A 14,802-nucleotide genomic window follows, 5' to 3' on the forward strand; every position below is an offset into this window, starting at 1 on the left:
CCAATGGCGGAATGGATCAAAATAAACTACCAGAAAAAACATTTCACAGTGCAGCACTCAGAGTTTCACGCTCAGGTTGTTTGAGATTTTGTTGTATTCATCCATTGGATTTTTTGATTATCTATGCATTGAACAATCTGGACCCCTGAGGAAGAAGTGTTTTTTGAACCACGTACCGTGTTGGGTCCAGTATGCACGAGAAGAAGAATCTACCTTTGGAAACTATTAAATAAAAGTCATAAAACCAACATAGATAAAATAATTAATTCCTGCACCTTGTACATCTCTCTACAGTTTTTTTGTTTTTTGATATGTCCATTAGCTACATGAATTGCACTTCTTAACCAATGGCTGAATGGATCAAAATAAACTACCACATAAACCATTCAATAAAGAAAAAAAGAAAAGAAAAAAAGATCAAAGACTTCCAACAGAAAAGGGAGAAAAAAAACAAACACAAAACTTGGTGCTGCACAAAACTCTGTGAAGGCCAAAATTGAACCTCCACTGCTGGTAACGTACTTCCGATATTTATGCTGTCATAAGAGACAAAAAAAACCCCACCTCACTGGTCATAAAAACTCCTTTGTCATATTTGATATAAAGTCACTAAATGCCACAATTGTTTTAACTATAACAGCATAATTATAAAGAGAAAACATATTAGTGTACTTATCTTGGACATAAAGATCGAAGTCTTGACAAACATTAGCTGCAGGAGACATTTTGTGATGGACAGGATATAAATTTAAATATTCTGGAGTGAAAGTGCCTCTAGAATTCTAAGGCTGAAGGACAGTTCAATTACTAAGGTTGGAATGGATACAAGAATTCTTGTTTCTCAAAGCAAAAAAACAATATTGGCATTCAAGAAAGCCTGGAGCAAACACAGAGAGTATCATTAATGAAGGCAAAGCTGTGTTACTGCTTTGGAAACAGGGTAATTAGATTCTTTACAAAAAAAACCAAAACACTGCGTTTCAAGGTGGTACTGGACACTTACCATGCACCCTGAGGGTCCAAGAGAAGACCTGCGGAAGCTGCGTCTCGCACCAGCCTTGCTCAGCTCCTCCCGCCGACTGAAGAGTTCCTCCATACGCTGCACATCCAGCTGGAAGTCATCACTTGACCTTCGCACAGTCCAGATGTTCTGCTTACCCCTAACCTTCTCTTCAGGGATAGCATCCCAGTTAAAGTTCCGCAATTTGGAGCGACGGATATTTCCACCTTGTTTTAGTTCCTTGTTTGGAGTTAGGGGTTGACTTAATTGGCAACCAGTGAAAGGAGGAGGAGGAGGTGGAGGAGGAGGAGCAGTTGGCCAAGCCAGTCCAGTACTTAAGGATGGTAGTTTTGATGGGGGTGGGTTTGGGGGAGGGGGAGAGGATGGTGGCGAGATACAGCCCATGCCATAGTTATTTGGAGGAGGAGGTGGAGGTAGAGGTGGAGGAGAAGGAGGAAGTGGAGGAGGGAGGGAGCCAATGCCACAGTTATTCATGGGAGGAGGAGGTTGCTGTGGTGGTGGGGGTGGCGGCGGCCAGGCAAACTCACAATTAAGAGATAGAGGCAGAGAAATTGATTGTGGTGGGGGAGGAGGTGGCAGAGCATCATCACCTTCAGGAAAGGATGATGAAGGAAGAATCAGTGTCTGAGGTGCAACAGGTAAAGAAGCATCTTCACGTGCCTTAGGAGAAATTGGGGGGCTGGAAACAGGGCTCTTCACTGTCACCATGGTTACAATTATACCACCTTTCATCTCTCTCTCAAAAGAGTGCATCCGAGTTGGTCAAGACCACAGAGCCCATGGAAAGAGAAGATCAGCATCTCGCAAAGACTGACGAGCCAGAAGATAACCAGGAGGTCAAGTCTGTCAACTCCTTAGGTGTGAGATAACTAGGGGAATAAGAAAGAAAGAGAGACAGTTATTTCCTTTGTGAGAAAACCAGACAAAAATATAGATTACTCCTCCATACCTGCTTGAAATGGAACAGCATATCAGCGATACCATTCATAATAAAATGTTGCCAGCTCATTTAGGTCAACTCAAAGACCAATTTAATCCTTGGATTCGGATTTTAGGTTTATTACTCATCTTTTCCAAATCCAGGCTAAAGGTGAGTTACATTCACATGTAGGAGTTATTTCACTGTACAAGGGAATGTATAGTCTGAACTGTGCCTGAGGCAACAGAGGGTGAAACATGCTCAAAGTCAAAAGAGCCATCAGTGTGGGAGAAGCAGGATTGTAATCCAGGCTTTCAAGGTTTTTGGCCACTTTGCTATTTCTCTGTCAGTGTATATGGAGAAACCAGGACTGGATTGGCAGCCTAATCCATAATCCCTGAGGCAGTTTGCTACAGGAGGCTTTCTATACTGGACACACAGGGAGTCCCAAAACTATTGAAAATTAGTCACTACCTCCCATCCCCCACAAAATGGCTCAGAAATCTAGAAATTATTTTTTAGTCTTTCAGAAACATTAAAACAGTAAAGAATTATAGATAAATAAGATAAAACTACAGCAAAACCTTGGTTTGCAAGCATAATTCATTCCGGAAGCATGCTTGTAATCCAAAGCAAATTTCACCATAGGAAATAATGGAAACTCTGTACAAAATAAAAATATATAAACAGTAGAACAAATAAGCTGCACTTTACTTTTGAATAGAATTGTGGCCGATATGCGCACTTGAACTGCAGGTGAATTGGGTATGATGCTTTTATTATGTCCAGCCACGCTCAGCGCGAGAGGTGCTTATGTTGTGTGCGCTTGAACTGTGGGTTCAGCCAGGCTCAGCAATGCAACGTGACGCATGTTTTTTTGGGGTTTTAAAATTTAATTTTCTATACCGTTCTCCCAAGGGAGCTCAAAACGGTTTACATGAATTTATTCAGGTACTCAAGCATCTTTCCCTGTCTGTGGGCTCACAATCTATCTAATGTACCTGGGGCAATGGAGGGATTAAGTGACTTGCCCAGGGTCACAAGGAGCAGCGTGGGTTTGAACCCACAACCCGAGGATGCCTAGGCTGTAACGTTAACCACTGCCCCACACCACACGAATATTGTGTGTACATGACTTGATGTGCATCTATGTGCTAGTACTGCAAGACAACGCTCAGTTATCAAATTAAAATTTAATAAAATGTTTTGCTCGTCTTGCACGTTACCACGTTATTCGCTAACCAAGGTTTGATTGGTACACTGCCTATCAAGGACAATAAGCAGTTTAAAGCATATTTAAGGGTTAATTTGATATCATTGTTATGACAAGTCAAATAAGTCTGGAGAAGGACCACAGTTGCTGGACTATAAGAATGGAGTGCATATCACAATGTTCATAGAAGAAAGTTTTTACAAACAACTTGAAAAACTAGACGTGGACAAAGTCATGGGCTCAGATGAAATCCATCCTAGACTTCTAAGCTTGCTCAATAGAAGTTCTTGCAGGTTCTCTCAAAAGGAGAGGTTCCGTGGGATTGGAGAACAAAATGTGATCTTTCTTCGCAAAATTAGTAACAGAGAAGTCGGAAACTACAGGTCGGTAAATTTCACTTAAGCGGGTAGAAAAATAATGGAAGCTCTGCTGAAGGACTCTGAAATCCAACAGGTTACTAGAGCCAAGTCAACATGGTTTCAACAAGTGAAAAAGTGAGCCAAATGAATCCAATTGCTTTCTTTGACTGGATGACCAGAGAATTGGATAGAGGATGTGTGCTAGAAGAATGGTCTAATGTTTGGCAATTAGAATTTAATCGAATTAGTACAGTGTGATGCGCTCGGGGAGTAAAAAAAATCCAAAAGGAGTGTTTTGTGCTAGGGGGTGAGAAGCTGATCTATACAGATCAGGAAAGGGACCTTGGAGTGATAGTGTTCAAGTATCTCAAGCCAAATGTGGCAAAGCAGTGACTGAAGCAAGAAGAACTCCGAGCTGCATAGAGAGAAACCGCCAGTAGTGACTCTTGTCACTGATGAGGCCCCTCTTGGAATATTGTGTTCATTTCTGGAAGCCATATCTTGCTAAAGACAATGTGTAATTAAACTCTAGAATTTGTTGCTGGAGAATGTGGTGAAATCAGTTAACTTAACAGGGTTTAAAAAAGGTTTGGATAATTTCCTAAAAGAGAAGTCTATAGGCTTGGTGAAATCCACTGCTGTTTTGCTACTTGGGACCTGGATTGGCCATTGTTGGAAATAGGAAACTGGGCTTGAAGGACCTTCGGTCTGTCCCATTTCTGGTCCAGAAGAAGGTGACAAAAAATCATATCGGGATTGTGCCAAAAGACTTGAAGACCTGAACACGTATACCCCAGAGGAAAGAAGGAATAGAAAAGATACAAGTTAGACGTTTATGTATATTATGGTATTACCTACAAAACAAATCTTGGATCTTTTCCAGATAAGCCCCGCCACTAATGGAAAAAGTGGATGCGCCGAAAGTTAAGCCCTGCCACCTTTTGCCAGCGCACGCAACCTTAACCAGTGAAGTTCTCAGCACAACGGCCCCACAACGCGGTGCAATGTGTATAAAGTAAAGTGGGGGGGTTCCCCCCCACGCCCCCCCCTGTCGGAGCACCCAAAAAAGATTATAAAAAAGAGGATATGAAACTTAACATTATAAAAAAATAGGATAAACAGTCGACCATTTTTTTAAGGGCTCCAACGGAGGGGGGGGGGGCGTGGGGGGAACCCCCCCACTTTACTTTCTACAGATCGTGCCTCTTTTTTATAATTTTTTTGGGGTGGCGGGGGTTAACTTTTTGGCGGGGCTTATCTGGAAAAGATCCCAAATCTTTTCCAGAGAAGGAGACGTGTGACAGAGTGGTAGATAAATACTTTTTCACAGAGAGGGTGGAGGAGGACTGGGATGCCCTCCTAGTGGAGGTGGGAGACAGGAGACAGTGATGGGATTCAAAAAAGCACAAGAGACACAAAGGATCCCTACATAGAAAGAGAATAGTAACAAAACAAAAAAATAATAATTTTACAACTCAACAGCTATAATTTAATTCATGATGGGCAGAAGTAGTCCGTGCCGGATGGATGTCTACCATCTGTGCCCTGTATATGGCAAGGCAGATCAGGATAAGCTGGAGTAGGTTTTAACAGCAACTCCAGTAGCTGGGACCTAGGGCAAGACCTTTAATGGCAAAGATGGATCAGGGGCAAGTAAGGGTATTTTATACCACATCTCAGTGGGAAGGGGAAAATATATTTTACTTGCTAAGTTCCATTATAAGATAATATTAGTACTGGGCTGTTGGTTCAACATTGCCTCGATAACAAATGCGACTGCTGGGCAGACTGGATGGACCATTTGGCCTTTATCAGCAACCATGTTTCTATGTTTCTATTTTAAATATTAATCTGGCAGCAGTATTTTACAGGAATTTAAAGCATTTCAATGAAAGATCTGTAATACTACCAGACAGAGAACTGTAATGGTCCAATTGTGCACCAGTAAACCAAAAATTCTCATAGAAATAAGATCAAACGGATTTTTAAAAAATCATTTCTTAAACACATTATTTATTTCAGGTTCAAACATTAAGGAGGAATCTAATAAAGCTAACTTTTGATCAGATATCAGTAGTAATTGAATCATTTAGATAATGTTTTTAGGCATTTAAACTAGAAGGTGGGGGTGGCGTACTTAGGAAGGACAATTAGAGAGGCCACCCCCAGCAAAAGACAAGATGTGATGTAGTAAAGACTGCAGCATATACAATATTAGCAACTCACTTGTTAGCATTGCAATGGGAAGTGAAAAAAAAACCCCTATACAAAAAGGAGATTATCGCTGGAAAGCGATGACCACAAATGCTCGCAGTCTAAGCAACAAAGTTCATGATCTGCAAGCCCTGATGTTAGAGGCAGATCTAGATATTGTCGCTATCACAGAGTCATGGTTCAGTGAATCACATGGATGGGATGCAAACATACCGGGATATAATCTTTTTAGGAAGGACAGAGATGGTCAAAAAGGTGGAGTAGCTCTCTATGTAAAGATCAATATCCAAGTGACTGAAATGCAAGGGACCTGGGGAGAGGAAGCAGCGATATGGATCGCTCTGAAAAGAGAAGATGGAACTTCTGTCTACGTGGGTGTAGTCTACAGATCTCCAACTCAAATGCAACAAATTGATAAAGATCTGATTGCAGATATCCAAAAGCTTGGAAAGAAAGAGGAGGTGCTCCTGTTGGGGGATTTCAACCTGCCAGATGCAGACTGGAAAGAAGCAGAGAGATTTTGGATGCCTTTCAAGAGGTTCTGCTCAGACAAATGGTGACAGAACCCATGAGGAAAAAAGCGATACTATAGGGAGAGTATCTCTAATGTTCGAGTGGGTGCCCATCTGAAAAGTAGCGATCAAACAGTTTGGTTTGATATTGTAGGTAATGACACACACTATTATATGTAGCATCTGCTTGAGCCAATCACTTGATCAGCTTATTCTTCTCCCCCTCATGCATGATTGAAGTAGCCTCAACAATTTCAGGAAAAATGCAACGTAATATGTCACGCACTAAATGCGCCAAGTGTCTCTCGCATTCAAATGAATTTCAAAAATATTTACACAAGCTGCCCAGCCAAAAATCTAAGATGGTTTACAGTCAGTCATTCTTAGACATATCAACTGATATTTCACTACTCATACACATAGGGCCGGACAGCCCCGGCCCACCCAATCTCAACTCAGACCGCCAATCGGATTCCTACCTGCAATCTGTCAAGTTCTGCAAAGCTGCACCCAGCCGCCAGTGCACAGAACCGTCATTTTGTTTTTACTGGGGAGTGGGGAGTCCACATTGGGGTTGGGCTACACCTGCTCAGTCGTCTTATTGTGGTTTTCTTTCTCCCTGTGGGTATGGCTAAGTTTTGCAGGCATTTCCTGTAGCAGCTTCATGGATCTGCGGTAAATTATCTCCTTGCAGCAGTCAACAGAGCTCAAGCCTCCCGCAGCAGCAGCAGCAGCACTCCACTCCCCTGCCACAATTCAACGGGCTTTGTAGGAGGGTCAAGCTACAAGTACACACTACAGCAATCATCAGGCCGCTAAGCTCCAGATAGCAAGGCAAGCCCAAGGAAGCAGGTAAATACAATTTTATCACGGGTCAATGGGTCATGAACCTGTGATCCACATTACCCATCCAATAAGAACAGAAGAATAGCCTTACTTGGTCAGACCAATGGTCCATCAAGCCCAGCAGCCCGTTCTCATGGTCCCTAGTACCTGGCCAAAACCCAAGGACCAGCAACATTCCATGCAACTGATCCAGGGCAACCAGAGGCTTCCCCCATGTCTTAATAACAGACTACAGACTTTTCCTCCAGGAATTTGTCCAAAACTTTTTTAAAACCAGCTACGGTATCCACTTTTACCACAACCTCTGGCAATGCGTTCCAGAGCTTAACTATTCTCTGAATGAAAAAAAATATTTCCTCCTATTGGTTTTAAAAGTATTTCCCTGCAGTTTCATCAAGTGTCCCCTAGTCTTTATAATTTCTGACAGAGTGAAAATTCAATTCACTTGTACCCGTTCTACTCCACTCAGGATTTTGTAGACTTCAAATATATCTCCCCTCAGCCTTCTCTTTTCCAAGCTGAAGAGCCCTAACCTTTTTAGTTTTTCCTCATACAAGAGGACTTCCATCCCCTTTATCATCTTGTCACTCTTCTTGGAACCTTTTCTAGTGCCGCTATATCTTTCTTGAGATAAGGAGACCAGAATTGAACTCAATACTCCAGGTGAGGTCGTACCATGGAGTGATACAGAAGCATTATAATATCTTTAGTCTTGTTAACCATCCCTTTTTTAATAATTCCCAACATCTTGTTTGCTTTTTTGGCTGCCGCCACACATTGGGTAGAAGGTTTCATTGTAATATCTACAATGGCATCCAGATCCCTTTCTTGGGTGCTAACCCCCAAGGTAGATCCTAGCATCTGGTAACTGATTTGGGTTATTCTTCCCAATATGCATCACTCATGACCCGTTGACCTATTATGAGCTCTGAAATCAAGGCATGCAGTAGATTTCAGCAAAGCCTTTGATACTGTTCCTCATAGAAGGTCTATAAATAACTTGACTATCCTGGGGATAAACTAAATCAGAAATTGGTTGACTGGCCGATGAAAGAGGATGGTGTTTAATGGAATTCACTCAGAAGACAGGCAAGTGGTGAAGCGCCTCAGGATCGATCCTGAAACGGATTATGTTCAATGTCTCTGTCAGCAATATTGCCGACGTTTTTAGCAGGGCCCTTATCTGCCGTCTATTTCTATGTTTCTATGTTTATTGATGACACAAAGATTGGCAACAGAGTGGAAACCATCAGAAGTGATCTATAAACATTAGAAGCAGAGGCTAAAGCTTGGCAGTTACGTATTAATGCAAAAATAATAATTTATTTTCTTGTATACCGCCCCACCAGCAGGAAAACTGAAACATTTCTGTTAAGAAATACAATATCAGAAAAACACACAGTCGCAACTATTATAGATTCAATATAATTAAATACAGCATCAGTTTAAAAAGGGAAGCACAGCTTATTTAAAAAAACAACACCATCTTAGATATATAAATTTAGATTTACATCAGCATTCGGGATTATCAAATAGATGAGTTTTCAAAGATTTCCTAAAGGTAAGGTAAGAGCAGTTGAGTAATCAACGTTCTCAACCAGGAATTCATCTTCCCCAATGTCCTGTCCAGGAAGATGAACATATCTGAATTTCTAGTACATTTTGTTGAATTAGTTAATTTTAAATAAGATACAAGTGATGCATTTTGGGTGCAGGAGGAAACTCCCCCCACCCATGTACGTATATAAACGGGAGGAAAGAAGATATGTTATGATCTCCTAGTCTATACACAACAAAATTTTATTTAGAACCCGCAATACTATGAAGAAAAACTGAACAACAGTGAATTACATAGCATCATTCAGGAAGATATTTAACCATTTTCTAAAATGAGAGCAAGGGGCTTTGCTGCTCACTGCCTTTATACCAGTTGATAGTTACCGATGAAGATACGTTTTGTAATGGCTACCTCTTAGGTTAGGAAAAACAAATGCAGAGGCTCATAGTAGAGAATGATACGAGGACAAATTTTTCCCATTCTGTCCCTGCCCCATTCCTGCAAGTTCTGTCCTAAACACTTTAAAATCATAAGATTTCAAGGCTTGTGCGGTTAAGGCAGAGCTCACAGGAATGGGACAGGGACAAATTTGTCCCTGTGTCATTCTCTAGCTCAATGGTGCCCTACCAGTTGAAAAACAACAACATTTTAAGAAGAAAACTGTAGGCGCCTACAAGCACCTTAACAAAAGGCACCTGCATCACGCTTACAGAGACACTTTACAATGCCTAATGCTGGAAGTGGTGTTAGACATTGTAAAGCACTTCCATAGTTTTCCTTGATTGTCTCATTTGCCTTCAATTATTGTATATCCATCCCTTCACTCCGTATTGGTCCTGTAAGTCATGTATTTGATATTTGAAATTTTGTTTCCCTGTATATTGTCAAACTGTTTTTAGAATTGTGCATCACCTTGAATGGCAATCAATCAAATTTTAAATAAACTTAAAACTTGCTTACATTTCTGGTGCCTAACTTTTCTGAAGACACAATACTATGAATGGTGCCATCACGATCAGCAGCTGTTTAAGGTAGCCACCGACAACGGTGCCATTTATAGAACCTGGGCCAGATGGTCTACACAAAGGTTGTCTTGAGCAAACTGAAATTGATCAACAGGATATCCTGGTGCACCTTCTAGCAAAAACAACCAAATTTAGGCTACCCTGGCATGATCATGTCTGAAGATCTTAAGGTGGCAAAACAACCTGGCAAAGTAGTGGTCAAAGCCAGAAGGATGCCTGGCTGCATAAAGACATAGCTAGAAGAAGGGAAGAGGTGATAATGCCTCACTTGGAGAACCGTCTTCAAGCTTGGAAGCCATATTTTGCTAAGGATATATGAAGACATGAAGCAACCAAATAGTACGAGGTTCATGCCAGAATAAGAAGAGACTTGAAGACCTCAGAGGACGGACATTTAGAAACATAGAAACATAGAAACATAGAAAGATGACGGCAGATAAGGGCCATAGCCCATCAAGTCTGCCCACACTATTTACCCACCCTCTTAAATCTACTGACCCGCTCATTCAGTCCTAGTGACCCTATCCCTTGGCATGACCTCGTAGGGATCCCACATAGGTATCCCATTTGTTCTTGAAGTCTGAGATGCTGCGCGCCTCGACCACCTGCACTGGAAGCTCGTTCCAATGCTCAATCACTCTCTCCGTGAAGAAGTATTTCCTGGTGTCTCCACGAAACTTCCCTCCCCTGAGCTTGAGCGGATGTCCTCTTGTGGTCGAGGGTCCCCTGAGAAGAAAGATATCATCTTCCACCTCTACCCGTCCCGTGATGTACTTAAATGTCTCAATCATGTCTCCCCTCTCCCTACGCTCCTCGAGAGTGTAGAGCTGCAATTTGCTCAGTCTTTCTTCGTACGGGAGATCCTTTAGCCCCGAGACCATCCTGGTGGCCATCCGCTGAACCGATTCAACTCTGAGCACATCCTTGCGGTAATGTGGCCTCCAGAATTGAACACAGTATTCCAGATGCGGTCTCACCATGGCTCTGTACAGTGGCATCATGACTTCAGGTTTCCTGTTGACGAAGCTTCTCTTGATACAGCCTATCATTTGCCGTGCTTTAGATGAAGCCTTCTCCACTTGAGTGGCTGCTTTCATGTCAGCACTGATGATTACTCCTAAGTCTCGTTCTGCCGTAGTCCTGGCTAAAGTTTCTCCATTCAGGGTGTAAGTTCTGCAAGGATTTCCGTTGCCGAGATGCATGACCTTACATTTCTTGGCGTTGAAGCCCAGCTGCCAGATCAAGGACCAACTTTCTAAAGTACGCAGGTCTTGCTCCATAGCATCCTGAAGATTATAGCCGTTTACTACATTGCATAGTTTGGCGTCATCAGCGAATAAGGTTACCTTGCCTTGGAGCCCTTGAGTCAGATCCCTAATGAATATGTTGAAGAGGAGTGGGCCCAGGACCGAACCCTGTGGCACTCCGCTGGTCACCTCTGACATTTTAGAAAGGGTACCGTTGACCACCACCCTCTGAAGTCTGCCACTAAGCCAATCTTTAACCCATGCAGTTAGAGTCTCTCCTAATCCCATAGAATTCATCTTGTTCAGCAGCCTGCGGTGTGGGACGCTGTCAAACGCTTTGCTGAAGTCCAGGTACACGACGTCCAAGGACTCTCCTGAGTCTAGTCTTCTTGACTCAAGAAGCTTCCAGAACTATTAAACACCTAAAATGTAAGGTGGTGGACTTCTGGAACGCACTCCAGATGGACGCAGTAGAGACAAAAAGAGCAAGGAATTAAAGAAGAGAGAGGATGTATGAAATGAAAATCAACAGATGGATTGTACAACCCTAAAGAAAGGCAGCGAGGTCACTTGTGTGTTGTAGACAGAGAGACAGCTATAACTATAGACACCTGGCAGGGCTGACTAGAAAGACCGTCTGGCTCTGCTCCTATGCAAGAATCAAAAATAAAGATTAAATAAAGCAAAACTAACAGTTTGTCTAAGCTTAAAAATTGTGCAAATATCAATAATCTCTCCTTCACAGATCAAATAATACCCAAATATAACCACCAGCAGCCAAGGAAGATAGGGCAAGAGCAGGGCAGGATTAACCAATAGGCCAAGTAGGCACTTGCCTAGGCCCTGAAATGGTCAGGGGGGCCCGATTAAGGAGGGCATCAACATTGTTTTTTCAAAACGGCGATGGGCCCCTCCAGCATCGATCATCAACGTGCCCCCCCCCCCCCCCATCGACAGAAAGTAAGACAAGCAAGCAATGCGGGTAAGAGAGGCAACGGGAACTGTAATTGTGCAAGCGGTGCTGCTTGGCCAAAGCTTCCCTCCAATGCAGCTTCCTGTTTCCGCCTGGGCACATGGTGGGGTGGGGCAGGGCAGGGGGCCCAGTGTACTTGTGTGCTTAAGAGCCCTCGACAAATTAATCCTACCCTGGGCAAGAGAGCTCTCCCCCCTCCCCTGGATAGTTTAAAATGTAAAGTGATCTCACTCAGTCATGTACTGGTCTCAACACAACTTGGAAAATCTAAGCGAGAACCAAAATAAGCTTCAGGAGTCCAAGAAGTTGAGCAAAGTACCCCGTATGCATCCAACCAGACCATGTTTCATATGGTTTTTATTTGACTGGTATTTTGTAAAACTGCCTAGTTATAGGCGGTTAATCTTTTTTTTTTTTTTTTTATTCTTTATTCATTTTTAAACTTTCATCAAGTGTACAGAATTCATAATAAACACTATTAATTAGACCACTTGAACATCTTATCATTGTATCTTATAAATATAAATGCAACCCTCCCCCCACCCTCCCTCTAAGCCCATTATTCATTATAAGATCCTAAACCCTCCCATTAAACCCTTCCCCTCTTTCAACACTAAGTGGTGTATAATTAATAGAAAAATGGCATTTAATCATGACAAAAAGATGTTAATGGCTCCCATATTTTTATAAAACTTTCATACTTTCCATTCTGTGCCGCCAGTGATCTTTCCATTTTATATAAGTGACACAACGAATTCCACCAGAAATTAAAATTAAGTCTACTGTGATCTTTCCAATTATTAGTAATATGTTGGATGGCAACTCCTGTCATGATCAATAAAAGTTTATTGTTACACGATGATATCTGACTCTTTTTTCTCATGGACATTCCAAATATCACAGTATCATAAGATAACGCTACATGATTTTCCAATAAAGAAATAAAGAAATATTCTGCCTCTACTGAAAATGTGGGACTTTAAGGATGGAGACTCCATATCAAGCATTCTGGCAAACCGAAGGTACCTATGCCATTCCAAGACAAAACTCTCTCCTTACAAGAAAATGTGTTTGTCTAATATTATAAGCAATTTAGAGAATGACCCAGGGCCAAGTTTGTCCCAATCCTAAGAACATAAGAGTTGCCTCCGCTGGGTCAGACCAGAGGTCCATCGCGCCCAGCAGTGGCCCATCAGGTCTACGATCTGTTAAGTGGTTCCTGCCTTTTCCTATAACCTATCTCTAAATCTATCTGTACCCTTTAATCCCCTTATCCTTCAGGAATTTATCTAAACCTTCCTTGAACCCCCTGTCCTCAACACTTCTGTGCAGGGATGGAGATAGATCCTCTTAGGTTTCAGGTGGGATATTAGAGTTTGTAAATAAACAAAGACCAGCAAAAAGCGGAAAAGAGCTGGCTAAAGCCAATTCTGAAGGAAATTCAGAAATGATAAGTAGACTGAAGCCTGACAAGAAGAGGTAATTGCAACATAATTACAGCAAGCACAGAAACTGATGACAACAAATACAGATTGTACAGTCAGGTATCATCACTGGGTGTGATGTTCCCTGTCAGAAGTTGATATACACAGAGAGAGGTATTAGCAAGTGGCCTCTCCCACCCAGCCATATCATGAAAAGCCAGGAAGTTCCCAAAACGAAATTGGGACTGGAGGATCAAGCCATGCAGGTTATCCCACCAGCCTAATCACAAAGTAGCCCTCCCCAGGCCAGAAAGAGAAAAGGGAGAATCAACAGTCAATCAGCTCTGAATACCTCCCACCTGCCAGGCTAAACCTCCTACAGCATCCACAAGAGCAGAGAATTGTCCTAATAAAGGCTATCTCTCCCCTTCCCACTACATAGACCTCGAGGGGAGAAATCCTCTGCCCTCCCTCCAGCCCACCTCTGAAATGCACCTTTTCAGCCAAGGAGACTTACTGAGGAGAACACGCTGCAATCCAGTCCTTCTGTTACCATCGCTGAATGGGACTCAACCAGCAAAGGATCACTCCTTCCCTTCCCTCTCCTACACCTGTGCAAAGACACACCCAGAGCTGACGACGGCGAGCCCTTCCCCAGACCGTGATGAATCTGCAGAGCCGCAAAGTAAACACGTTTATAATGCTAGCTCCTCCATCCAGAAATCAAAATAAAGTGGCAGGCATCTGATCCTCATCTGCACGCCATGAGAACAGCACGGACAAGCGATCTTCATTTCAGCCTCGTGCATATAAAGCAGGAAGACAGCACAGACAACTGAGCCCTGTGCACATGATACACCAATACCCGGAAGGCATTAATATGCAGGTGTTATACGGATACATTTAATGCATGAAGACAGCACAGACAACTGAAAAGCTTTTGGGGCAGAGCTCTGACTGCTTGATATGTTGCCTTGATAGTTCTGCTATTGACTTTTAGGTATGATTTTTGTGATAGGGCAAAATAAATAAATCTTTATCTGGTACCTGTGTAGAAGTCATAGTGCTGACATATCTTTTACTGTGAGCTGTATATTTCAGGGGGAAGAGGAGAACATGGTAATGAGGTGGTTCCATTACGATTTGACTATTGAGCAGACTGCATGAGTCATGCAGGTCTTTATCTGCTCTCATGGACTATGTTACATTGGTTCTTTGTTAAAATCATGTGAAATGTAGCCTAGACTGAGCAAATGGCCAGGGCCCCTTGCCTCCCTCTGCTCTCCATCCACACTTCAAATGATCACTATTCCTCAACCCCACCCCCAGTGTCCAGTATCAATCTGTCCCTTCTGAACCCTCCCAAAGGAGGTATATTGATATTCTAGAGGGGCAGTATAAAGTCTATAGTGCAGATAAAGGCCAAATGGCCCATCCACTGTACATAAGAACAGCCTTACTGGGTCAGACCAATGGTCCATCAAGCCCAGT

General features: G+C 42.5%; 1 protein-coding gene across 2 annotated transcripts in view; it reads right to left on the minus strand.

Annotated features, from left to right (window-relative positions):
- Positions 1–14,139, minus strand: part of LOC117362014 (FH2 domain-containing protein 1-like) — a 122,795-nt gene extending 108,656 nt beyond the window's left edge. Inside the window, exons 1-2 of one of the 2 annotated variants that reach the window (XM_033947730.1) lie at positions 13,829–14,139; positions 1,004–1,890 (exon numbers count right to left, since the gene is read on the minus strand). In XM_033947730.1, coding sequence (XP_033803621.1) covers positions 1,004–1,774 — 771 coding nt within the window. In that variant the 5' untranslated portion in view covers positions 1,775–1,890; positions 13,829–14,139. Of the gene's footprint in view, positions 1–1,003; positions 1,891–13,663; positions 13,684–13,828 lie in introns of those variants that run through there. The other variant, XM_033947731.1, reaches the window with a different exon arrangement.
- Positions 14,140–14,802: the final 663 nt, after the last annotated feature.

This window comes from Geotrypetes seraphini, chromosome 6 (genome assembly GCF_902459505.1).
Source record: "Geotrypetes seraphini chromosome 6, aGeoSer1.1, whole genome shotgun sequence".
NCBI classification, from domain to species: Eukaryota; Metazoa; Chordata; class Amphibia; order Gymnophiona; family Dermophiidae; genus Geotrypetes; species Geotrypetes seraphini.